The following is a 27,252-nucleotide window of genomic DNA, read 5'->3' as shown; positions in this document are numbered from 1 at the left end:
TAGACTATGGAAGGAAGTCAGTGGGACCCATCAAAATATCTGCTTTTGTATTCAGCAGAAGATATAAATTCATTCAGGTTTGGAACAACTTGAGGGTGAGTAAATTATAGATTTTTTGGGGTGAAATATCCCTTTAAATTCAAGCGAAACTGCAAACCGCAGGTGATTTTTGTCCACATTAAGCTTCCATAGTCTCCAGTTGAGGCTGTTCATCTTTTTACCCAGAATGCTCCGCTAGTCGCACGTCACGGCGCCATTTTTACAGACCTGCGCGCTGAGGACACGAGAACGACAGTCAATGTTGTTTATATTCTCTTCATTTTAGTATAACCGGTTTAACTTGGATCAAACATGTAAGTTAAACTCCGAGTTTACTAGTAAAAAGGGAAGAATAAAATGGAAATATTAATATACGCAATAATGGACACAAATAGCATGTTAGCATGCTAATCATTCAATCATGATTAAATGTTAAATCAATCGTAAGGTTAAATGTTACGATTTTATTGCTGGTAAAAGCAAACAGTGCTGATTATACACTTCACAAGTCTAAGTTACATAATTATGCAGTTTAAATAATGTGATACACTAGGTGTGCTGGTGATTTCAGTTAGGCTAATGTGTGTTTATTAGCTTATCTGTGCCGTGAGGCTAGGACAACATGCAGCATGACGAAAAATAAAGGTTTTAATGTTGTTTTATTCAAAAAGTTATCTAGAATATCAAAAGCATCATAAACTCATGTAGAAGTGATCTTTTTGACGTGTTCACAGCCGTAATGTGTGTTATTCTGCTGAAAGTGAAAGTGGTTACATTGACATTTACGGTCAGTAACTTCATTAATGCGCTAGAGTAGGCAACAACTATCGATATGTAGTAATAATAACTTCCAGTCTTCTCTATAGTGGATGTTTCAAAATCTGTCATAGATATATCCATGCTATAATGCACAGCTAAATCAAAAGATCCAAGTGCACATTAGTTTGTGTAAGAGTGTTGTTACACTGGTGAAACAAGTTTGTGGTGTTGTATTGAGTCTGTAGATCTGTACTACAGTTTGATGTGTGTTTTGTGTTTGCAGCGTGATGGGGGTGAAGGCGCAGCGTCCTCGCTGCTTCTTAGACGTTGGCATCAGTAATGTGCCAGGTAAGACTCAGTATGCACTTTGTAAGACAGCCGCTCTTTAATTTCTGAAAATGTGGGATTCATTTATTTCTCTCCCGGTTTTCCTTTCTACAGCGGGTCGAGTCGTCATCGAGCTTTTCTCTGAAGCGTGTCCCAAGACATGTGAAAACTTCCGCTGCCTGTGCACAGGTAAAAAAAAATACAAGCAGATTTGTTTTATAAAACTGGAAAGCTGTCTCTAAATTTCACATTTTTAAATGTTAACAGTTTTATATATATCTTTTTATATATTTGTTATGAAATGGAAGGAAAAGACTTTTTTTTTTTTTGTCAGAGGAACTATTATTTCAACAATACAGACAATTGGTCAATTACTTTTTGCCTACTGTTTTATGGGTACTGTGAATTCAGACACTTCTTTTGACATACACTGCTTTTCACCTACTATATAATAGGGAAGTATGCGAAAGCCCAAGTCCAATGAATCGTGGAGACCATTAACAGTGCCACTAATGTTCTCGACGATCAACTTGGCTCACGTTACTTTTGAGAAACGCCGCCCATTTCTGTATTTATGCATTGTGAGGGTTTTCTTCTCCAGGTGAGAAAGGAATTGGCAAGACCACCCAAAAACCTTTGCACTACAAAGGAAGTCTATTCCATAGGATAGTGAAGGACTTCATGATACAAGGAGGAGACTTCACTGAAGGTACCACTGTCTTGCTTTTTTTTCTGTTGTATTATGTTTATCCTGTGTGTGGTGACATTTGACAGACATGTTTGCCTTAACAGGGAATGGCAGAGGTGGAGAATCTATATATGGAGGATTCTTTGAAGGTTAGTCTCCTTAAGATTTTACTTATCAATACTAATAACTACACTGGGTTCAATATTCTGCCATTTTTCTTTTTCTAGATGAAAGCTTCTCAACGAAACATACCAAGGAGTTCCTTCTGTCAATGGCAAACAGAGGGAAAGACACCAACGGCTCACAGTTCTTTATGTGAGTCCAACACACAGGCTTCTTCAGGCGTCCCTACTGTCCTCTTGGATAATGGATGATAATCTGCAACTATCGATTTCTTTTTTTGCAGCCTTGATGTAAAATAAATGTATATGTCCTCAGTGCATTCGTCTGGTCTTGAACGAGTTATGAACTGCGGATGATAATGGCCCAAATCGATTTATGGTGTGCATTAATCACTGTTTTTGTGTTCGTTAGATTTGTATTTACATTCTGCCTCACTGTTTTGTGTCCCTGACCATAGAACTACAAAACCAACTCCTCACTTGGACGGGTAAGTGTGCAGCACAATGTGATCTATTAAGGAATATGGATTAGAAGTATGTTTTATATGTGCTGTATGTCCAGTGTTTAATGGTTTTGTTGCTCTTTCCCCCACCAGAATTCATGTGGTGTTTGGTCAGGTGATCTCCGGCCAGGAGGTGATCCGGATGATCGAGAGTCAGAAGACGGATACCAACAGCCGACCCTATGCTGAGGTCAAAGTGCTCAACTGTGGGGAACTTATTCCCAAATCTAAAGGTGATATTTTATATTTTCTCTTCTCATTTTTAGTAAGTTGTATGCATTTTTATGTTATTAGCTTCTAGCTACAAAAGAATAACTTCATGTGTCATTGCATTTCAGAATATATGTTGGCATGCAATTCATAACCGAGCGCAAGTATGCTCGCTGACCTTATATTTTTAATAATAATAATTTGTATTTATATAGTGCCATTCCAACACCCAAATAATATTGCATACTTGTATAAAAAATATACTTTTGGCCTAAGACATGATTTAGATCTAGTTGCTTATTTAAAATTTGACAAATTAACTTGCACTTTGATTATACTCGTTTATAAAGTAACATTAATTGTGATAAGACTGTCCAGTGTAATGGGCATCAATATTTACTTTCACGGTCACTCATGGTTACTTGTGTTATTCAAGGGGCTTTACTTGAATTATTCATTCATATATAAAGTTTTATATCCATTCCTGTAAACTTGTATGAACTCAAATTATGCTTGGTAGTGCAAGAATATCTGAATCCCAAACAGTTAATAGTGGCCTTCACACTTTAATTTAATCTTGGTTTAATCGTCAAATTATGAAAGTGTGTGTTTTAAAGTATTGTTTTAACTCTTTTCATTTAGCAAAGAAAGAAAAAAAGAAGCATCATTCATCCAGCGAGAGTGATGACGACTCTTCTTCCGACAGTTCCACCGACTCGGAGGAATCAGAGAAGGAGAAAAAGAAACGAAAGAAACACAAGAAGGAACATAAGAAGAAGAAGGAGCAGAAACACAAGAAGAAAGAGAAGAAAGGGTACTTTGCTAATACAGTTTACTTTTGCACTTTTACAATCAGAATCTTTCACCTTTCAACAACTCGAATTGTTTGAAAGTTTGAAGAATTTGCTTTCCACATTCCTTGTGCATGTCAGTACTAAAAAGTCGACACGGAACCAGAATTATACCTGAAAAATAAACAATCCTTAACGTTTTATGTATTAAAAATATATAATACATAAAAATAATTGAAATATCTGAAAAGATTTCGGCAGCCAATAAATGTGTTTTATTTTGTACAAATCATGTTCATCCTAGTTGAAAGTGAACCTGTATTTTAATGTGGTCTGGGTTGTATTTAAACCTTTGTCTAGTTTCACTCATGTTTCTTTTTTTAAGGATAAGAGCATGAGGTCACACAACCTGTCCACGTTAGCATCTGCCTTAGGCCCTGTTTACACTAGTGTGTTTTCGTTTTAACAGGAAAACATCCATACTGGCGTTTCAGAAACTATCTCCGTCCACACTACACAACTGAAAACACGTCACATGACCACTCATGCACACTGGGTGTGGGTACAAGTGTAATAAAAGCTCTAATAATAGCTTGCCACTTGTGCATGGCAGCTGCAGGATTATAAAATGCAGAGTTTAACAGTGGCTGTGCAAAAGGACAACAAAGTCCTTCCAATAATTTCCACAAATAATTATATGGTTCGTTTAATTTTATTATATGCATTGAGTGCTGTTTTCGTCTTCTGTTGACAACTACACTCACCTAAAGGATTATTAGGAACACCATACTAATACTGTGTTTGACCCCCTTTCGCCTTCAGAACTGCCTTAATTCTACGTGGCATTGATTCAACAAGGTGCTGAAAGCATTCTTTAGAAATGTTGCCCATATTGATAGGATAGCATCTTGCAGTTGATGGAGATTTGTGGGATGCACATCCAGGGCACGAAGCTCCCGTTCCACCACATCCCAAATATGCTCTATTGGGTTGAGATCTGGTGACTGTGGGGGCCATTTTAGTACAGTGAACTCATTGTCATGTTCAAGAAACCAATTTGAAATGATTCGAGCTTTGTGACATGGTGCATTATCCTGCTGGAAGTAGCCATCAGAGGATGGGTACATGGTGGTCATAAAGGGATGGACATGGTCAGAAACAATGCTCAGGTAGGCCGTGGCATTTAAACGATGCCCAATTGGCACTAAGGGGCCTAAAGTGTGCCAAGAAAACATCCCCCACACCATTACACCACCACCACCAGCCTGCACAGTGGTAACAAGGCATGATGGATCCATGTTCTCATTCTGTTTACGCCAAATTCTGACTCTACCATCTGAATGTCTCAACAGAAATCGAGACTCATCAGACCAGGCAACATTTTTCCAGTCTTCAACTGTCTAATTTTGGTGAGCTCGTGCAAATTGTAGCCTCTTTTTCCTATTTGTAGTGGAGATGAGTGGTACCCGGTGGGGTCTTCTGCTGTTGTAGCCCATCCGCCTCAAGGTTGTGCGTGTTGTGGCTTCACAAATGCTTTGCTGCATACCTCGGTTGTAACGAGTGGTTATTTCAGTCAAAGTTGCTCTTCTATCAGCTTGAATCAGTCGGCCCATTCTCCTCTGACCTCTAGCATCAACAAGGCATTTTCGCCCACAGGACTGCCGCATACTGGATGTTTTTCCCTTTTCACACCATTCTTTGTAAACCCTAGAAATGGTTGTGCGTGAAAATCCCAGTAACTGAGCAGATTGTGAAATAGTCAGACCGGCCCGTCTGGCACCAACAACCATGCCACGCTCAAAATTGCTTAAATCACCTTTCTTTCCCATTCTGACATTCAGTTTGGAGTTCAGGAGATTGTCTTGACCAGGACCACACCCCTAAATGCATTAAAGCAACTGCCATGTGATTGGTTGATTAGATAATTGCATTAATGAGAAATTGAACAGGTGTTCCTAATAATCCTTTAGGTGAGTGTATATCATAATGGAGTAAGAAATTGAACATGTTTTTCCAGGTCTGATGAGGAAGAGGCTGATCCCCAACCTTTGTCAACCATCCGCCCAGAGGAAGTCCCGCCCATTCCAGAAAACCGCTTCCTAATGAGGCGAAGCCCCCAGAAGGCCAAAGAAGAGGAGCAGGGGAAAGAACAGAACAAGGAGGACTCTGGGAAAGAGAGACAGAGAGAAAGAGACAGGGACAGGGAGAGAGAGAGGGAAAGGGACAGGTAGATGTGGTATTTTAATATTTCACCCAGTAATGGTGTGGATGATCATTTGTTTACAGACATTGATGACATTTTTATATTGTGATTTTTTTTATTATTATTATTATTATTATTATTTTCCTCTTGTTCATAATTTGTATGTTATGTTCTAGACCCATGGCGAATTCACGGCCAAACCGCACAAGACTGGTGATGACCAGGTCAGGGCGCAGGATTAAAGGAAGAGGACCGAGGGTGAGAGAATAACTGTGGTTTGCTTTGAAAGACCGATTATGAGTTAAATGTAAATACAATGCCATTCAAAAGTCTGGGGTCGGTAAGATTTTATCTATTTTTTGCTAGAAGTCTCTTCTGCTCACCAAGACTGCATTTATTTGATCAGTAATACAGTAAAAACTGTAATATTGTAAAATGTTATGACATCCTAAAATAACTGTTTACTATTTTAATATATGTTAAAACGTAATTTATTCCTTATTAATTAAAGCTCATTTCTGTGTGTTTTTTTTTTAACGTTATCTCTTCTGTCCGTCTGTAGCGCTATCGGACTCCATCTCGGTCTCGCTCACGGTCGTGGGATCGGTTTCGGCGCAGTGAGACGCCTCCACACTGGAGGCAGGAGATGCAGAGGACACAGAAAGCTAAATCTAACACGGCCGCCACCCAGGACAGATGGATCAAAGGAGACAAGTATGTCCAATTCTTCAGTACATGCAAACATTGAGGTCGGGATTCATGTAATGACGGATTTTCAAGCTTATTTAATTAGAAGTAGGGCTGAGCAATATGGCCAAATAAATTATCACAATAAATGTAAAATCTTTTTTAAGTTTAAAGGCAGATTTTTGCTCCGAAGTGAAAGTTTTAGAAACCAGCCCGGTAATTTTAAATAACTTTACTGTCCGAATTCTTAATTTTTTCTTAAAATAAATATCTTAATAGAAAAAAATATTTCTTAGTTCTGCATGTTCTACCGGGTGATATTGTTTCAAAATCATGATATAGATTTGTGTCGCCTGACTTTATTAGCACGTATGTTTGGCACAGTTTGCGGTGCAGGCTGCGATATTAATATTATTACATGTTTTGTCTCTTAGAAATACACATTTGACAGTAGCTTGAGTTAGGGTGCAGATGTACATTTTTTCATTAACAAAAACTGTAACATCTGTAAAAATTGTTTCAACCTCATTTTATATGGTAAAATGACTGTTTTATTCAAATTAATCACAAAAAAAAGGTTACACTTTACTTTAAGGTGTCATTGTTACAGTGTAATTATATATTTAAGTACTGAGTAATATCAATTAATGGCATGTACTTACTATAGGGTTAGGATTAGGATTTGGTTGAGGGTTAGTTGCATGTAATTATTGTTATTACTATGGTAACTACATGTACACTGTAAAATAAAGTGTTACCCAAAAACATACTGTAATTATTACAGTACTTGAATACATTTATTACATGTCGACATTAATAATATAATAAAATTCAATATGAATATTCCACATTTCTGCCACAATACCGTGGTGCAGTTAGTGTTACTACAGTAAATCCATGGTAAATATGCCGATTTGTAGATTGAAAAGCCTTCAGACTGTATCGTTGCGCATCAATGCATTTCATCTGGCTTAAAAACTAAATCACAGAGACATTTGTGTTCTTCACTGAATCCGAGCGCTTCTCACTGGATCTCACAGTGATTTTATCAAGGAAAATTATCCCGATTATTGTTTTGTCGCCCAGCCCTAATCAGAAGTTGTTATTATTGTTATTATAATTTGCTGGAAATTAATGTTTCATGTGTATTTTTAAATTTTAGAGGCGATATGTCAGAGGACAAAGCAGATGCCACTGAACCAGCCAGCGAAAACAAACCTGCAGGACAAGAAGCAGCAAAAAAGAACTCTGAACGAGAGAAGAAAGACGCAAAGCGGGACAAATCACGCAGTCCATCCAGAGGAAGAGATAGGAAGAGGGACAAACATCGCTCCAAAAGCAGAGATCGGGACGCGCGGAAAAAGACTGATGCCGATACGGAAAAGAAGAAAGCTCGCAGCCGGAGCAAGAGCAAAGAAAAGAAGAGAGAGAAGGAAAAGCGCGATAAAGCCGATGACAAACGGGGACGCTCAAGCAGCAAGGACAGAAAAGAGAAAGATAAAGATGCCAAAGAGCGAGAGAAAGAAGGTGAACAGAAAGACCGAAGCAAAGAGAGGACCAAACAGCATTCGGATGGGAATGAAAAGGAGAAATCGAAGGAGGTGGAAAAGAAGAAGAATGGAGAGCAGCAGCGTGACCGATCAAGAAGCAGAGAAAAGGGTCGTGATGCGTCGCGTAGGTCCCGGTCGAGGGGTCGAGGTCAGCGTGGCCAATCACGCGACAGAGGCCGTGAGCGGCGCCACAGCAGCAGCCGGGACAGAAGATCCTCTCGCCGCTCGAGAAGCAGAGAGCGGGACAGAGCTCGAGATCGGGGGAGAGATGCAGAAGACCGAAACAAGAGGAAGAGCACAGATGAGGCGAAGAGCAAAGAAACCAGAGGACGAGACAGAAGCTCCAAAGAACGCTCTTCCCAGAAAGAGCGAGACGATCGAACGAGCGGGAGGAAGAGGAGAGGAAGGAGCGACAGTGGAAGCAGCGATTCTGAGAGCGATGGCGATAAACGGAAGAGAAGTAAAAGGAGCGAGAGCCCAAAATCGAAAGAGAGAGCAAAGGATAAATCTAAAAGTCCGAGAAAAGATGCAAAGAAAAAGGACGCGTCTTCCAGCGACAGTGACTGAGACTCTGCATGTACCACTCCCTATTTTTAGTTATCTTTTCCCCACACAAGCATCAACGGTCTGCTGTTCAGCAGACGATACGAAGAGACTGACATTTTAGTCATCGTGTAAACCGTGTGGACACACCCTGGAATACTTTTAATGACTGATGCAGACCGTAAAGTCCTAATTTGTTTCAATTGAATCGGTTATATTCGTCCTGCTTTTATCTGACGTTTGTTTTTTTTCTTGCCCATATCTCGACGTAAGTGTTTAGTGAGTTTCTTAGTGAAAATGGTTGCTTATATATATTTTTTTTCTTCTTCTGTCTGATCTGAGCTGTTTTTTTTAAGGGTTTGTTGGGGACATGTTTGCGTACCTTGGAGTTTTGTAAGGGCTTTCTGTTTATAAAGAGATGACAATGTGAGGTTCTGCTGAATTTGACAAATAAAAATTGGTACTGAACCTGTGAACCTCGCTTTCAGTGGTCCTGTTGATTGAAATGTCTTCCTAAATTTAAACAAGTGCAGTTAGCTTATTAATATATTGGTAGAGGTTTTTTTTTGTTTCATTTATTTGTTTTTGCTGATATGATATATATATATATATATATATATATATATATATATATATTTATTTTATTTTTTTTTAGAACCGCAAATCTTTGAAAGCAAAAAATAATTAAATACCATTAAACGTAATATTAAGCAAATCTAAAAGTGAAATTAATTTTTTATTAATTTAGTAGTGTTTTATATCAAACTTTATTTCCACCATTGTTCATCCCCATTAGCTTTTCGATATTTAATGGATTATAGATTTCAATTCCATTCTTTAAAAGCACTTGTGTACATAAACTTTTGTTCCCCCCCATCTATAGTCTATAGGTTTTTCAGAGGGTTTATATGAATAAGGCATTTATATAGCGCTTTCATTTGTACTACTGTACACCCAAAGCGCTTTACAATCCAGTCAGGGGATCTCTCCTCATCCACCACCAGTCATATAATCAGTATATATATATATATAACATTTTATTCCTAAAAACACGATTTTATCTATTCTGAATGTTATTATATTTTATTTTTAATTATTGATAGATAAAAATAGATATTCAAAATTCTGTTTGTAATATTATCACAATATTATTATGTAGATTTTTATCACTCAGTAATTTAAAATAAAATAAAATACCAACATCCAGAATATAACATTAGGATTAGGATTTGGGGTAACACTTTATTTAACAGTGTCATTGTTACATATCTAACATGTTATTTTCTCACTCATGCTTGAAATTATTGTTGCAGACATAAATTGTGCTGACGCATAGTTTTATGACCGCACTGCACTATTCTAAAAAATATTTCCTAGCAGTGTCTCTAAGACAATACCGGTTTCATCTCGAACAAACTGAATCGGTTTACTGAATGAATAACTGACTGGAAACAGAAAGCAAGAACGCCCCCAAGTTGACTTGAGTGTCATGACTGACCAATCAGAGCGTCGCATGACGTTTGAGTGACGTGCGCCGCAGCCTATCAGAGACGGGCAGTGACTAATCATGCTTTGTGTTGTAAGCAAGTGTCCGTCTCAGAATCGCTAACAAAATCGAATAATTCACTCAGGCTGCCGCTTCAGGTTGGTACACATTTGATTACATTTCCTGACATGCATCTCGTTACTTGACTTGCTGAGAAAGCATCGTTCGTCAGCCATCGTGTCAATATTGTGTTTTTGTGTTATACTCCCAGCGCAGGATGAAGACCTTAGTAGTGTTCGACTTTGACCACACTATAGTGGATGACAACAGCGACACATGGGTGATCCGCTGCGCTCCCGACCAGACGTTACCGGACTGTCTGGAGAAGTCCTACGAGAGAGGCCGCTGGACCGAGTATATGGGTCGAGTCTTGACCTACATCGGGGACCAGTCCGTGAGCCCGGAGCACATGCGCGCGGTCATGGAGAGCATCCCGCTCACCGAGGGCATGCTCGAGCTCCTGACCTTCATATCTGAGAACAAGGGCGACATCGACTGTATTATAATCTCCGATTCTAATACTGTCTTCATAGACTGGGTTTTGCATGCATCAGGGTTGAAGTCGGCTATAGATGACGTCTTCACTAACCCTGCAAACATAGATGCGCGCGGCTACGTGAGCGTGCGCTGCTTTCACGCGCATGACTGTACGCAATGTCCTATAAACCTGTGCAAGAGGAGGGTGCTGCATGATTTCAGAGAGAACCAAGCTAAAGCTGGTGTGCATTATGAGAGGATCTGCTATATAGGAGATGGAGGAAATGACTTTTGCCCCATTAAAGAATTGAGAGAGGGGGATATTGCGATGCCTAGGAAAGGATTCACCCTAGAGAAACTGTTGTGCAAAGCCATTTCAGAGGGTCCAGAGGCTCTCAGTGCGAAAATCATGCCATGGACAAGTGGCAATGAAATCCTCCGGGAATTACGAGCTCTAATTGAGTAATACAGTATTATAGGAGATAATGATGATAGACTTACTGAACCAATAGAATATCAGTATGTTTATTCTGCAATCTGCAGTAAATGCATCATGTGCATGAACTATTATTAGGCTATAGATAATTTACACACACACACACACACACACACACACACACACAAAAGTCCCTTAATTTACTTGATAAATTGATTTGGGCATGGTGTAATATCTGCATTTATGTTTGGTGCACATTTAAAAAAATATATATATATATTTTACATGTTAATTTACATTTAAGTGTTTATGAGAGTATAAATGCAATTTGTCTTGGAGATTTAATTCATAAAATAAGCTCACTGTTAGGATTTAACAGATATTTAACAGTCTGAGGTGCTTTATATTTAATCCACTGAAGTTTGCTGTAGAGCATTAAAATGAACAAATGTAAAAGTTTTAACATGCTGGCTAAATATTTATTTGCACGATATAGAAATTCCCCTTTAATATCTATTAAATGAACGCCATTATTGTCATGTTATGAATGAATGCAGCCTGGCTGTGACAAAATCCTTTAACACTGCAATCTTGTACTACTATAAAATGAAAATAGTCTAGAATATATTATACGAACCAGATTATTATTATTATTGGAAGCCCTAATTTGCCTTACCATATTTTCATATATACAGTGGGCCTGAAAAGTCTGAGACCTTATGAATTCTGGAAATATTAAAACTATGTACAAAAGCATTTGAATTTTAAAAATTGTATACAGCACATCTTATTATTATTATTATTATTGAAATGCTCAAACTATTTATTTCCAGGTTTTCATCGTGGTCTCAGACTTTTGACCCCCATTTCCTCCGGACACCAGCGGTGTTTAAAAAGCCATCCGGGTCATACTCTGACAGCATATGAAGGGTTAGACTTGCTGCTCTTGATGTAGATTAACAGTGCTGTGAATGCTTCTTCTTGAATAAGCCTGAATTTTAGATGTGTATTGGAAATGCAGAGTGTTGTATTCAAAGCAAGCAAAGATGAATGGAGGAGATCGTGGACTTTAGTGTTGGTTTATATGACTATTTACAGGGAAGCTTGGATCTGTCAGAACAAATCCATTTATATGACTGGATCGTCGCCATATTGACCTATAAGACCATGTTCCTGTTAATATTTACAACAAATCTTGTGTCCTTTGTACTTGTGACACACATGTTTAGTGTCCCATTAAAAAGAAATTAAAAAAAAGTTATGTCCTCTCTTTTGTTTCTTTGAACGATTGTCTGTGTCGGATAGGAGACGGTAATTTACTGAATCTTAAACTGAGTCCAGCACTTATTACTGCACAAACCTCTTAAGCTTAAGAAAACCATTAGTTATAATTATAGGTTATATTTTATTAAGGCGATACAATACAGGCAAAAACACTGTTTTTTTCATGCATCTGTCAGTTTTGAGATTTTTGGCTTTGCATAGTTTTTCTTTTCTTTTTTCAGACAAGTGGAAACAAAACATCCAAAATACACTTGTAAGTGTATCTTTTTATAGCACTTATCTATTTGCGTCTGTATATTTCAATGACAGTACATATCTTTAAAGGCCGTTTTCTCAAATGTTTTTTCCTCCTGAAATCTCCACTTACATATGCCAAACTTTACAGTTTTATTCTATATTCTGAATGTTTTCACAGAAGGGTTTGTTCTTTGCCTGATTTTATGCAACATTTTATTCCTAGAAAAAATGGTGAAAATTAAAAAAAAATTGGGGATGTTCACTGTGTTGGAGTGATAAAAAGAGAAATCCAATATGTAAAAAACTAAATAAAAAAAAACATTTTGAAGCTTTATCCAATGTTTGGATTTTTGTAATACAAGTAATAAGAAATCATTCTTAATGTTATCACTCAACTGGGGAAGTATGGTAATATCTATTCGTGTTTTTTTTTTTTATTCACATGGGATGTCTTGCCTTAAAAATACATTTTAAAAGACCAACAATGTTACCAACTAAAAAATGTACACCCAATGAATATTCTCGAACTGAAAAAGCTTTTGAGTGTACTTCGTGTTGTACTCAATTTCCCAATCTCCCCAGTCTCTGCATGACATCATAACTGCGCGACGCCATACTTGACCCACGGTCGGAATCGGATATCGTTTAGTGTGGCGTTTCAGTGAGATCAGACAGATTCAGAGCTCAAGTAAAGTGAGTATGGCGTTTTTTCCTTGTTTTCCCTGATATTTAGAGTGTTGCGATGCTTCAGATCGGCCCGAAAACATACAATTGACAGACTGAGCGCGCGACGTTTGTTCAGTATCATTCTGTGACATGTGGCGCGCGTGGCGTACATGATTTATAAACACTTATAAATGCTGATGACTGAATTTATAAATATTACTCACAGCGTATTTTTAGTGCTGTTAAACACTGGGTTTATAAACTTAAAGAGTCAACATTTCTATTAAAATAGAAACTGCACGCAGGAGTTCTGCTGTACTCACACGTGGTTTGAAAATCATGTTCATGTACATTTTTCATGATAATATAGATTGTGATGTAACTTTTTGATAGAATATACAAAAAAATAAATGATATGTGTGTTCAGACTTTTGAACGTTTGCAAGAAAGTGTTGTTTATCATCCTAGCAGAGATGGCAGACAATCAGGAAATGTCTCCTCTGGAGAAGAAGGTGGCAGAACAGATTGAGGTGAGATAATCATAAGTATTTTATCTTTCCAAGCCGTCGTTCATACCAATGACATGAATAATCAATGTTTCTGTCTGTGTTTAGTACTATTTTGGTGACCACAATCTCCCCCGAGACAAGTTTCTAAAGGAGCAGATGCAGTTAGATGACGGCTGGGTCACTCTGGAGACAATGCTGAAATTTAATAGGTAATTGCATAAGAAATGCAGCATCATGTTTATGAATAAATCAAGTACACCTGGCTGAGTGGCTGCAGAACGGGGCGGGGCTACACGTGTCGCTCCGCCCCATGCCTACTCTGATTGGCTCGATCGTCTTTCATAGGGATTCATAAGATAAAAAATATGGTTCAAATTTACATGAACACAAAGCCTTTGTTATAATGGATGGAAGAAGAAAACATTAGCCTGTATCTCACAATGTTCTTGAAATTGTTTTTCTAAATTAAGCTGGTCTTTAGGCTAACATGCAAACAACGCCACAACATTTAACCCTCTGATACTGTTCGTGTGTCGGTCAAAAACCATGTATTTATAATCCAGTTATTAAATTTTTGAGCATGGACCTGAAAATTTAATTTTCATCTTAAACTGTCGTCAATCTTGAATGGACAGAAGAGCACTATAAACTTCATCATGCACAATAAATGAACTATATTGGAGCAATGCGATTTGTGTGAGGAATAAAGTGAAGTTTAGCTCACAAATGTCTTTCTCACACGCATTCAAATTTATGTGTGGTCCCTTTGGATGTGTCGTGCCAAACATTTTTGAAGGAAAATTACATTTTAGAGCTGCAATGGTGAGTTTACAGTCAATATAATAGCTTGAATTTTGGTCTGTTTCTCATACAAAGCTTTCATACTTCTCCAGACAAATCAAAGTATAGTTCACAAGTTGCATAAATTACTTTAATGAGAAAATCGCTACATGAAGATTCTTCACTGTGTCAGTCCATGTAACTTTGCTGCGATTGTGTCCCATTTTTTGTATTTGTCCTCACAGACTAAAGACTCTCACGTCAGAAGCAGCCTTCATTGTGGAGGCGCTGCAGAAATCTAAAAGTGGTCTGCTGGAGATCAGCGAGGACAAAACCAAAATAAGGCGAAACCCGAGCAAACCTCTTCCAGAGAACAGTGAGGAATACAGGGACGCGCTCAAACACAAATCCATCTACATGGTGAGTGAATGGGAACAATGACATTAAGTCCTCTTTCTGCCTACCCGTGTTGCCTTTGCTCTAAAGCAAACCGCTTAGAATAATATTTGAACATGTCTAGTCCTCTGTGAAACTGGGAGATGTTGTCTTGTCCTGTTTTTGAATTCTACAATAGGATACTATACGCACATTCTGCATTTTGTTGACTGTTGTTAATGTTTAAATTCTACAGAAAGGTTTTCCTCTTGAAACTACACTGGATGAGGTGAAAGAGTGGCTCGCTGATAAAGGAACAGTCGAGAACATCTACATGAGGAAAGGACCCCTGAAGACTTTCAAAGTAAGGGTTTTAAGAAAGTCCAAGTTCTCTTAAAGGGGTCATGAACTGGATTGTTTTATTATTTTATAATGTTGCCTGGGGTGCCCTTATAATGTTAGTATGATTTTTACATAAAAAATTGTCATAATTTATAAATAAAAGCCATTTTTCCAAGCCTGATTTCAGCCTCAGATTTGAACGCTCCGTTTTAAGGGGCGTGTCTGCTGTGAGACTGCAGTGTAAACGCCCACTGCTGTGATTGGCTGACATGCTTGCATATGAAATAGCTAGTATTACATGAACTCTCTCGAAAACTTTTACTACGTTTTTACTATTACAGCTATCGAGATTAACAAATCGTGAAAAGTATCGTTTAAAGCATTATATTTAAATCTATTCCATCACATGAAAGGTTGCAGCATGATGAGCACTGAGCAGATGACAGACAGTCTGTTGATCGCGTGAATAAAGATCTTATCATTGCAACGCAATTTTTGCACTCTCACAAATGCTTACACCAAATCACAATGCAAACACGATGTGAGTACACAGTAAGAGCTTCGTTGTGTAGTGTAACAGTGTCATTATTTCATCACGAGTTTGGTAAGTGTCCAGATAAGCTCTCGCGGCTCGCGCTGTGCTGTTTGATTGACAGCTTGGGCAATTGAAAGGGATCGTTCTTTGATCGCTTTCTGTATATAATTTAATAACAGTTTAAAAAAAGATTATTTTCATAATACTACGAGAAATTATGTTAAGTTGATCGTTTAGTCACTGATGCATAAACAGTATTGAACGATTTTAAGAGAAATATCTGAACTTGAATAATTACACAGAAATCACTGATCGCAGATCAGGCATTAGAATACACATGGTTACTTACATGTTGCTGGCAGATCCGTGTCGGGAAATTGTGATTGACTGATTTAATAAAGTTTAACCATGCTGGAATCCGAAGGAAGCTTATGCAGACTGTCTTCTTCCACAAACAGGCGCTGCACAATATTTAGTAAACAGCATGTTTATTGCTTGTAAGGAGCTCGATCCGGTAGCAATTATCATGTCATCCTATGTTATTTAGCATGTTTGGGCGAATCGGTGGGCGGGGCTAAACAGGCCGTGTTGAAGTAGGCGTTGATCTTCTTTTGTGGAGGCGGTGTTTTATCCTCTTTGACGTCATCGTTCCCCACTTTGAAAAACGAGTCGTTTGCTGAGCCTGATGTCTATAAAAGCTTTTATTGGACTAACAAGGTAGTTTTCAGTTCTGAAACTTACAGGATATTATTATAGTATGATGATCTCTTATATGTCAAAAGCTCAAGGAAACTTTGATTTCTCAGTTCATCACCCCTTTAAAGCCGGCGTGAAACGAAAGTTGCGATTGTCTTTTTGTTTCCCCCAATTATGAGGAATCTCTGAGTGAAATGGCTTCTCAATTAAGGAAAAATTTCGTTTTAGGGCATTTTTTTCCGGAAACTGGTGCGTTTTCTCCCTCAATTCGGTTAGTTTAGGCATATGAACACGGCAGTCACGCTCGGATCCACACAGGACAGTTTTACTCGCATGTGACTTGCATAAACACATTTCGGTACTCTTTGAAATACTGCCTTGTGAAAGTGAACCTAACCAAGAAGAAAATGCATCATTGTAACAAATTAAGTTACGGTCTCGGAACAAAGCAAACAATCTACAGGTCTAAAATGCCCTTAGTTAACAACATTGGGATAGATTAAATTTGAATATATGAAAACTGTAGCTATGTGCTGTCTACCATATCAAAACTGAGCTCTGTACTGTTGCTGTCGTCTGCAGGGATCAATCTTTGCGGTTCTAGAATCTGAAGAGGCTGCCAAAGCTTTTGTCGAACGTGCCGACGTCAAAGAGTACAAAGGGAACGAGATGATCGTTATGATGAAGTAGGTGCTTTTTAGCATTTACCCATTTAGCGTTGCATGTTTACTTAGTAACTGAATGGCATTGAATATACTGGTGTTAACCTTTGACCTCTGTCTGTAGAGAGGCCTACTTTACTAAAAAGATGTCAGAGAGGAAGCAACATCGCGTGGAAGCAAAAGCTAAAGCAAAAAGGTAATGCACAACACTACATATTTTCTACTAAAAAGTGAAATGAGATCTAAAATGTTATAATTGGTAAATTTGTTCATTTTAGTGAAAAGGAGGACAAGCAGAAACAAGCTGAAGAAGAAGAGATGGTGAGTTTCATGCAGAAACACAAATAAAACAAGTTCTCAGATGTGTTTGTGTTAAAGGGGTCCTGTTAAGCTTTTTTTATATTTTCAAGGCATCACCTTTATTTATGTTGCGCTACAGATTGTTTCAGAGCAGCCTTACAGTGATAAACAGGAAAATAACGATTTGGTGATGCAAACAGAATTCAATTCTGCTTTAAAGCAGCTCTAAAAAGACAATAGTAAACAGTTATTCAGTTAAAATCAGTTCAGTGTTGATTCATTTCGGTTCAATAACTGTGTAAAGTACATCAGTTCTTAAATGAGTTGAATTCAGTTATAAAGCAGCTCTGCAGAAAACAGTGATGTCATCGTCCAGTTCAGTTCTCATACAATGGTGTCAGTACAGTCAGATTAATAATATTGTTGAATCTTAAGTGTCCCCCACTAAGCAAGCCAGAGGCGACAGTGGCAAGGAACCCAAACTCCATTGGGTGACAGAAATGGAGAAAAAAACAAAAACCTTGGGAGAAACCAGGCATAGTCGGGGGGGCCAATTCTCCTCTGGCCAACCAAAGAACACGGTGTGTTTATAATTCAGGCTGCAAGTCAGATTGTGGATCGGAAGCTTTCAAAATATTTCATCCAGTTCCTTCTGCTTGAAGATCGGTTTCATCATGCTGGTATGGAGCCGACGCTGGCCGTAGGGGTCTGTGCGGAGGACTTGTCTGGTTCTTGGGGTCTTTGCTGAGGATCTGTGCTGATGGCTGTCATATCAACAAGGTCTTCACAAGGAATTGTTCTAGTAGACACACAGTCTCTGCTGGCATTCAGGGCTGCGATACTTCCTGGTTCTAGTAAGAACTCTTATCTGCTGCGTTTTGGACCAGCTGGAGTTTGATTAGTAAGCGTGCAGGGCAACCACCCAGTAGAGCATTACAATAATCTAGCCCTGAGGTCATGAATGAATTTACAAATTTTTCTGCATTTGTTATTGAGAGAATATGTTGTTATTTAGATATATTTTTAAGATGGTTTTACAGATGCTAGAAACATGGCTTTCAAATAAAAGATTGGTATCAAAGAGCACACCCAGGTTCCTAACCGAAGACTTGACAGAGCAGCCATCAAGTGTTAAGGCCTGTTCACACCGGGACGAATTTCGCGCGCGATATTCGCCGACGTTTAACGCCTCGTGACTAAACAAAGGGCGCCAATGTGAGTGTGCACACCGACGCGAAAAACACCACGCGTAAAAGCGTCATTTTTTTAAAAACGCCTCGGGTTCGTTTTTTTGGTTTGACGCGCTGCGTCAAAAACTGTCCGACCAATGAGATTGGCGCTTTTGCTCACGTGTCTGGAGCTTCTGAAGTTACAGTAAAACACAACTTGGGGGCGCTCAAACACAAAACGGTCTTGCCGAGCACACAAACATAACGGAGAAGAAGATATACGCCAAGTAGCGTCTACACTGCCGGGAAGAAATAAGATGAGGAAGATGCAAGGCAAGATGATTGTAGAGCTGCTGCTCTCGTTGGTGTTGGAACATAAAGAACTATATGACAAACGCGACAGCGACTACAAAAATCTTGATAAAAGAGAACTGTTATGGAGTGGTATTGCACCTTGTGTACCCATAGATATCATATAATAAAGGCATGTGTGTACCGGGGTATTTCTGTTTTACATTAAGCGCCATCTAATGTCAGGGAATGAATTTGCATGTTCACTCGGCTCATCGTCAGCGAAAATCGCTTGGGTGTGAACACACAAAACGCGGTGAAAAACGCTGGCGAATAACGCGCGCCGATATTCGTCCCGGTGTGTAGGGTGCTTTAGACAGTTTTCTAGGTTAGTACATGCAAAGGTTTTTGTCCAATAATTAAAGCCTGTATTTTCAGAATTTAGTAGGAAATTACTAGTCATCCAATTTTTTTATATCAACTATGCATTCCGTTATTTTGTGAATTGGTATGTTTTGTTAGGGTCACGGGTGTGAAGAAATATAAAGCTGAGTATCATCAGTGTAACAGTGAAAGCTAAAACCATGCCTCCTCATAATATCTCCCAAGGGTAGCATGAACAGGGTGAAAAGCAACGGTCCTAGGACTGAGCCTTGAGGTACACATGACACCTCTTCATTTACTGCTACAAACTGATAACGGTCGGATAAATATGATTTGAACATGCCAATGCACTTCCACTAATGCCAACATTATGTGTTTCTATTCTAAATAATGTTGTGGTTGATGGAATCAAATGCAGCACTAAGATCCGGTAGCACTAATAGAAAGATACAACCTTGATCGAATAAGAACAAATCATTTGTAACTCTAATAAGAGCATTCTCCGTACTATGATACGGTCTGAAATCCTCACAGATATCATTTCTTTCTAAGAAGGAACATAGTTGTGAGGTCACTGCCTTTTCCAGTATTTTTGACAGAAAAGGGAGATCCGGCATTGGTCTGTTCTCTAGGATCAAGTTGTGTGTTTTTAAATGAGAGGTTTAATAATGTACAGCTTAAAAGTTTTTGGTATGTATTCTAATGGCAATGATGAATTAATAATATTAAGTAGAGGCTCTATGACTTCTGGAAGCATCTCTGTCAGTAGCTTAGTCGTTATAGGGTCTAACATGTTGATTTAACAAGTTTAGACAATTCTTCCTCTCCTATAACAAAAAATGAATGGAATTTTCAACTTTCTTTAGTGTGTAATGTTGAAAGTCGTGGTTTTCCAAAACACACTAGAAGCAGGTAACCAATCACAACACACTGGTGCAGCCGACCAATCAGAGCATGTTGTGCTTTTCTTCAATTTCTCTTCTTTTGATAAAATGTCAAATATGTAAAAAAAAAAAAAAAACATTTTACAAAACATTTCAAGCATAAAAACCTATTCTAGTAGACCCCAAAAAGAAAATCAAGACTTGTGCATAATAGGTGCCCTTTAATAATATCACTCTTCTGTTTACCCAGAAATCCCTGAATGATCAGAGAGGCTGTCTGCTGAAGTTCTCCGGTGAATTGGGTCAGACCTCGAGAGAAGATTTTCATACAGTCTTTTCTGATCATGCCCAGATTAAATGGATTGATTTCACCAGAGGAGCAAAAGAGGTGAGAACAGAGAGTGCTTCACATATTACTCTGACAAAATCATATAAAGAAAATAATTTAATTAATACCTTAAGGATGTCTTCCATTAATTTTGTCTTTGATATCCTTCTCAGGGCACCATCCTGTTTCACTCAAACGCCAAGGATGCCCTGGAGAAAGTCCGCGAGGCTAAGGGAGGGGAGGACCCGAAGGTTAAAGACCATGTCGTTCAGTGGGAGATACTTGAGGGAGACACCGAGATGGAGATGCTGAAGAAAATCATCGAGGATCAGCAGGAGTCCATGAACAGACGCAAACAAGGCAGAGGTAATTCACAGGACACAGTAAAGACACGCATCATGTGTTTGAACCCATATGATCTTACTTTTTAAAACATTTGCACTTGCTCCACGCCGTATGCTATAATTGCAGGAGGTCACAGGGGTCGAGGAAGAGGCAGGGGAGGCCGCAGAGACCGAGGAGGAAGAGAACAGACACAGTTCAGGGGAAAGAAGACCAAGTTTGATAGTGACGAAGAGGGAGATGAAGGTAAATTGATGTCACATGTGGGCGTTTTATTTTTAATAGTGGTGCAACGGATCATCATTGATCCGTGATCCGTTCGGATCAATATCTTCGGTTCGGCACACACGTGATCCGCGGATTGATTTATGAAAAAAAAAGCACTCAACATTTGCTTATATTTGTTGTTCACTTAAACCGTTATGAACCGCAGAGAGCGTGACGCCTTATTCGCGCCCCAAGATCTCCAGACGCACGTAAACGCGTCTTTACATTGACTTAACATTGAAATCACTCGCGCCATACGCTCTATTCGCGTTTGGTGTGAACGCAGCACGAGGGCGAGAGAGAGAAAGAGTGCGAGTGAGTGAGCGAGCGGGCGAGAGTGAGGTCTGCTGTCTTGGCCATTAGTTGATTTACTTGTTTTTGTGTAGATAATACGTTGTCAAATATGTTTAAACTTAAATAAACTACCTATACAAGTAGTTATGTCTCTTTGTATTAATTTATCCTGTTATTGACGTAATGCGCGTCATTGACAAAATGCGCAACCAGATGTTCGAATAGTTCGAATATATGTGTTTTTTTTAGAGGGAATATTCGAACGTCATTTTTGAGCAATTTTGACAGCCCTATATGACAGTGGAAACACATCAAGCATTGGTCCATGTTTAAAGGAAGGAGATATGCCTTTTTATGTTGCACTTTAAGTTGTTTTTCATTAATTATGTTAAAAAGAAGATATTATGCCTTGTGCACTTTAAGTTGATTTTATATATTTTAATTTAATAATTTAAAAGTGTTAATACACAAAAAAAAATTTTTTTTTTTGCTGATCCGAAAAATGATCCGATCCGTGACTGATCCGAGAAACGATCCGAACCGTGAGTTTTTTGATCCGTTGCACCCCTAATTTTTAACAATATAAAATAAAATAAAATAATACTATAATAATATAATATATTTGTTTTAAATATAATTTCATTACTTTATTATTATTAATAATGTTTTATTTTTACATTAAATTTTCTTTACCTCCAAGTTCTCATGCCTAGCAATATTTATCATTTTTTTAAAAACCATTTAGAGGTGTAATTATAACTAAAGACAAAGTTTAACAAAAATGTTCATTGTCAAATTTACTATAATAATAATAATTAATCTTATTTTGTAACAAAGTAGAGGCTCATTTAAATCATTGCCACTCTTTTCTGTAGACAACGCTAAAGATGTTATACGTAATTTTTGACTTTCCCAGTGGATTTGCATGGCATTTTTTTGTTTTTGTTTCTAGCACAACTATTTTATTAAGAAGCTAGTTTTTTTTTCCATCACCCACAGACTGGTCAAGTGTTGAGTAAATAAATGCTGAGTTTGCTTTAAGTTTGGCTTTAGTCATATGAAAACATAAATGTATTTTCCCCTTCAACAGAACCCGCCAGTCCAAAGAAGAGACCTCTTGATTCGAATGGGCAAGATAATGGAGAACCAGTTTCCAAACAAGCAAAAAGCGAGAATGGTTCTTAAGGGCAAAGAGCCGTGGCCTTAATTTTGTACTGTAGATGTTCCCTAAATTCAAGAGATCTGGAAAATGCTTTCTCAGACTACTTCCTGTGTCAAAGGCTAAAAGCTGCACAAAAGCTTTACGCCACTCTTTACCCCTAAACTCATCATGAAAAAGGCATCATGCATCAAATTCTTATGGAATTGTTTTCTTTGAAGAAACATCCTGGATGCCGTTTATTTATTTGCCATATACACACTTATGATTGTTGGTATGATTTAAGATCTCATATGCAGCTTTTATAAATGTGGCGTTTTCAAAATCTGTTCAGCTTAACACAGTTTGCTGGTAACGCTTGTATAACTATTGACATCTTTGTGTTCTTTCATTCCTAGAGCGGTGACAGTCTGATTACTCTGTACCGATTAGTTTTTCAGCTTTATCAAGGAGTTGATTATTGGTTCTGACAGCATTTGTATGCAATACTGTATTATTTTTAGAAATGTCTGAGGTCTACAAGTAAACTTGTAAGGGTTTTGGAAATGTCTGAATTTTTAGTCTTTTTTTTTTTTTTCATTAACGAAAACCTATTTTTCAACTGTTAGAATATTCTTTAATTTCGTCACTTGCACAAACGTAGCACGATAAGTGTGTGGAATCCTTATTTGTTTTTCTACGTTGCTGTAAAGTTGCTTCAAGTGGTTACAGAGGCATGTAGGTCCGGAAAGTTTTCATTAAGAGTACTTAATTTTGACTGAAGATTTTTTTTTTAAACTCACCTTTTCTTTATCACAGCAACGGAAACATGTCTCTTAATCTAAAGTGCTGTTTTAGATGCCATGCTTCATATTTACCCCTTCAGGGCTTCAACAAGCACTCATTGTTCTGTTTTTTTTTTTCCTTGGTTTTTACTGTATCTCATGTGTTAAGATGAATATTACACACATTTAGAATTTCAATAAAGATCTTGAAAATCAAAACTGTAATACGTATTTTTATCTGGAAAAATGGACACTATTGATGCAGTAGCTATAGGGCTGGGTTAAAAATATTGATTTCTCTATTTTAATCACTCATTTTGATGAACCAAAGCGATCTTTTAAAAAACAAAGATTTGTAGCGTGCCTCCCATCCAATAAATCGCAATAGAAGTTGTACTGTTACTTTTGTTAATCCGCTTTCAAATTCTGTTTACAGAGAGAAAGAAAAGAGAAGAGAGAGAAATTCAAACAATGAAAGTAACGTTTTGGCGCTCTTTAATGTCACGTGACAGATCGCATCGCAGTACCGCCTCACGCGAACGATCATCTCTTCTGCTTTACTGATATTTACAGCACGGAATAAACCTGAATGAACATCAGAAGGTATGGTGAAAGATACATTACAATTTACCGAAATTCTTATTCTCGTGTAATTGCTCAATCAGTGTTTCAATTGCCATAAAGACATCAACAAACCGCTTGTTAACAATAGCCCCTTTCACAGAGCAATCCTGGTAAATTACTGTAAAATTACCACTAAAGACTATATGTGAAAGGGGTTACTTGTCACTTACCTAAGAAAATTCTTTCAATGTCCATAAACTCGCTAGTTGGCTAAAAAAAAAAAAAAACTCCAGAGGGTATATTTTTTCATAATTCATTTTTTTTTTATGTGCTAACCGTTTCCCTTTAAGTGCCACTGGTGGGCCCACAGCCATTATATATTTTAAACAGTAATATCCTATACTAAACCTAAACTAATCTTGACAAACTATCATTTGAAAGCGTACAATCTCTAGTCTTCATATTTGGTGATTTTCAAAATAAATTACACAGGAGCCGTAATTTATCAATTTGCAACAAGAATATTTTCATACTCCAAGGCATTGACCTTTATTTTGAAATAGCGATGAACATGAAAAATCATGAAAGAATGGTAGAAACCTCAGTTTATTTGTTTTTTGGTCTGAAAAAGGTCTGAAAATGTTTTAAATATAAAGAGAAATAATAATAGATTCACCATTTGTGACGTGGCAGCGACCTATAACGCACATACGTGTTCTTTTTATGTGTTTATTAGAGGTTGAATTCATATAAAAATCTGACAAACTTCTGAATAGGATGTCTACTTCATAAATTATATGAAAATTGTGGAAATATATGGCTCAGATCACTGAAACCACATAGCCTATGGAAATGGAGGCGCCCTTACATGGGCAGTAATGGAGTCTCGTTGTCACCTAGTGAAAAAGTTGGGTACTGCGCCCAAACAAAATCTCACTGAAAGCTCATTTTTTGAGATATCAACCTAAAATTTGAAACACAACTTTTTCAGATTTTTGGCTTTGATTTTCTTGCACTTTTAGAGTCCAACATGTTTTAAAAATATATATTTTATATAAAATATGGATAGTAAAAATTTTACATTGTACATTTTCATAAACTCAAACTTCTATAATGTTTTTTTTCTGTTTCACGTTCTTAATTGATTTAAGAACGTGATTTATTTAAAAAGTTTAATTTATTTAAGAAAATAAAATTTTATTAATTTAAAAAATAAATTATTTAAATTTATTTATTTAATAAATCAGTCATGTTTTTATGACGGCCACCATTTAAATGTTTTTTTTTTTAAGTAGAAACATAATTGTCATAAAAAAAAAAAAACATTATTATAAGAATTATACAAATAATTGATTTTAACCTTTAATATTATATGTACCAAATGCGGTTCCCTGTATAGTTTACTTTACACCATTAGTTAAGAGAGATTTGCCTTGATAGGCCAATTGAACCGCAAGCTTGTGAATCGAAATCAAATCGTGAAATTTGTGATGATACCCAGCTCTAGTAGCTAGTCATGGCTCTTTTGAACCCGAGTATTACAGGTGAGTGCCCTTACAAAAATAACATGTTACCCTATTGCAAATATATGGTGTATGTATCCTTCAAGAATTATGCATATAAAGTCATTTTAATACTTTCATTTTTCTTTTTATTTGCATATCAACATTGTTTCAACTACGACCTGTAAAGTCACTTTTAAAAGAATGCCAACCTGCTTTTTTACATTATTATGACCTCCATAAGACTTTACATAGTAAATTAAAGTTTTGAAGGGAGTAAGTGTAAAGCTCAATGTCTTTTAGAGGTTAAATTTTCACTGAATTTTTTTATTTTATTGTGATACCAGCTTACAACCAGCAGGGGGCGTGATGACTCCTTTTTTAGTGTCCAGCACTGCAGTTTTTGCATGCTAAATCCAGGGTTTGCTTTGCTTAGAGGTGGTTGTGCCCTTTAACGTTTTGCTTTTGAGTGAGAATGCCAATTCTGCTGTCTGTGTTGTCCCTTTGGCGCAGTGTTGTCACTGTTGAGAAGCAAACCAAATTTCCAGTAAATTGTTGTTGATCCTCAGCTTACTGCATCAGCGCATTGCAGTTTCTTGAGCTCGTCCACTATGGCATGTGAGACTCATTTGTTGAGCTTTCTGTTTGAGCAACCTCATACTGTTTGGTCCATATAGATGTTCATTCCACTGTGAAAACCAGTGCGAAAGTCAAGAATATCACAGGCTTGGGCCAGTAAGAAACCACCAGCAAATACATAACGCACTAAAACTGCATAACAATGCTACTTCAACTGGGTCTTAGCTAGTTTAAGCTGGTCTTCCAGCATGGCCAAGTCATTCTTCAGCTGGTTTAGCTGGTCTTCCAGCATGGCCAAGTCATTCTTCAGCTGGTTTAGCTGGTCTTCCAGCATGGCCAAGTCATTCTTCAGCTGGTTTAGCTGGTCTTCCAGCATGGCCAAGTCATTCTTCAGCTGGTTTAGCTGGTCGGCCAGCTGACATAAACCTTCTAAAACCAGCAAACCAGTTCAGGCTTTTTGCTTCTTCTTTTTTTTTTACCCATGGAATCACTCTAATAACATGCTGAGTTTTACATGTGCAAACATCACTCATATATGTTAAAAAATATTTTCTGATGTTTTTCCTCTGAAGATTTTAACTATTTTTCTTATGTTTTTTCCCTTTCCCCCCATTTTTGACGTCATTTGACATCGATCAGCTTACGGTATTCATTTGACACACACACACAGGTCTTCATGCATCGACGCGCGGTCTATTGTCAGCCTTGTTTTGCATGCACACGCAGTCGTCAGCATGTCAATGAGTGTCCCTGGTGTCTTTCAATGTCTGCAGCAACTGAAAGTCAAACATTTGACGGTGACACCAAAACCGCTGCTATTCAAGGCACATAAAGCGTGTCCTGTGAAATGAATGCGAATGGGTTTATGATCGTTTAACAGAGATAACCACGGTAACGTGACATGAATCGTTTGATAACAAATGGGTTGTTGTTTGTCATATAATACACAATTCAATATCTTCAATGCATCAGTTGGAATTTGGCAGCACATGTTGAAGTCAGGTAGACTATTAAGTGGCTGGATATCATGTATTATTATACAGTAGTGGCCAAAAGTGATGTCCGACCTGGGAAAACTGACATCTTGACGCGTTCCTGCCGGGGTCAACATATTTTGTTGATCCTGGAACAACATTCCCGTCTGAAAATGTAATCCTAACCATATCCGTACTCCTAAACCTAATAACTTATCCCTAATATCAGAAGGAAATGATATGTGAATAACACTGATGTAGAAGCACCTTACCCTGGTTGTAGGCCTAAACTTGGCATAAACTGTAAAATTGTCCCTCAAATCTGATTGGTTGATTGGAATGTTGACAAAGATGTTGATCCAGGAACATGTTGCACTTGGTGAAATCAGTTTCTGCGACATCCTTACCCTTTATTCAGATATTATTAAAATTTTGTGTAGTTGTGCTTGGAGCTTAATTTGCAATAAGGCAATGAAACATGCCA

The 27,252-nt window shown here is 37.7% G+C and overlaps 4 protein-coding genes across 7 annotated transcripts in view; all 4 read left to right on the top strand.

Moving 5' to 3' along the window:
* Positions 1–228: 228 nt before the first annotated feature.
* On the top strand, positions 229–8,898 carry ppig (peptidylprolyl isomerase G (cyclophilin G)). Of its 2 annotated transcripts, none has more exons than XM_079883444.1 (13): positions 229–353; positions 1,082–1,146; positions 1,240–1,314; positions 1,727–1,834; positions 1,918–1,962; positions 2,041–2,128; positions 2,394–2,423; positions 2,532–2,671; positions 3,291–3,462; positions 5,457–5,666; positions 5,819–5,900; positions 6,205–6,356; positions 7,492–8,898. In XM_079883444.1, the coding sequence occupies exons 2-13, from the start codon at positions 1,086–1,088 to the stop codon at positions 8,444–8,446; spliced, it is 2,118 nt and encodes a 705-aa protein (XP_079739570.1). In that variant the 5' UTR covers positions 229–353; positions 1,082–1,085; the 3' UTR covers positions 8,447–8,898. The 2 variants fall into 2 exon arrangements, with proteins under 2 accessions (XP_079739570.1, XP_079739571.1); XM_079883445.1 differs by having other exon boundaries at positions 241–353; positions 2,348–2,423.
* An 817-nt stretch (positions 8,899–9,715) lies between these two features.
* On the top strand, positions 9,716–12,142 carry phospho2 (phosphatase, orphan 2). Of its 2 annotated transcripts, none has more exons than XM_079882908.1 (2): positions 9,716–10,066; positions 10,185–12,142. In XM_079882908.1, exon 2 carries the CDS (start codon positions 10,186–10,188, stop codon positions 10,909–10,911), a length of 726 nt encoding a protein of 241 aa, XP_079739034.1. In that variant the 5' UTR covers positions 9,716–10,066; position 10,185; the 3' UTR covers positions 10,912–12,142. The 2 variants fall into 2 exon arrangements, with proteins under 2 accessions (XP_079739034.1, XP_079739033.1); XM_079882907.1 differs by having other exon boundaries at positions 9,720–10,066; positions 10,180–12,142.
* An 840-nt stretch (positions 12,143–12,982) lies between these two features.
* ssb (small RNA binding exonuclease protection factor La) lies at positions 12,983–22,418 on the top strand. Of its 2 annotated transcripts, none has more exons than XM_079882766.1 (12): positions 12,983–13,095; positions 13,540–13,598; positions 13,683–13,786; positions 14,603–14,777; positions 14,989–15,096; positions 16,888–16,991; positions 17,092–17,163; positions 17,246–17,288; positions 20,246–20,383; positions 20,497–20,689; positions 20,795–20,911; positions 22,317–22,418. In XM_079882766.1, exons 2-12 carry the CDS (start codon positions 13,542–13,544, stop codon positions 22,409–22,411), a joined length of 1,206 nt encoding a protein of 401 aa, XP_079738892.1. In that variant the 5' UTR covers positions 12,983–13,095; positions 13,540–13,541; the 3' UTR covers positions 22,412–22,418. The 2 variants fall into 2 exon arrangements, with proteins under 2 accessions (XP_079738892.1, XP_079738891.1); XM_079882765.1 differs by having other exon boundaries at positions 12,993–13,095; positions 13,537–13,598.
* Positions 22,419–23,714: 1,296 nt separating this feature from the next.
* Positions 23,715–27,252, top strand: part of LOC307165277 (transcription factor Sp5) — a 61,252-nt gene continuing 57,714 nt past the window's right edge. The window contains exon 1 of the mRNA XM_079882764.1: positions 23,715–23,752. The gene's annotated coding sequence lies outside the window, so the exon portion shown is untranslated. The remainder of the gene's footprint in view (positions 23,753–27,252) is intronic.

Source organism: Squalius cephalus (assembly GCF_949319135.1).
Source record: "Squalius cephalus genome assembly, chromosome: 10".
In the NCBI taxonomy this organism is placed as follows: domain Eukaryota; kingdom Metazoa; phylum Chordata; class Actinopteri; order Cypriniformes; family Leuciscidae; genus Squalius; species Squalius cephalus.
This window is presented reverse-complemented; position numbering and strand designations above follow the sequence as displayed.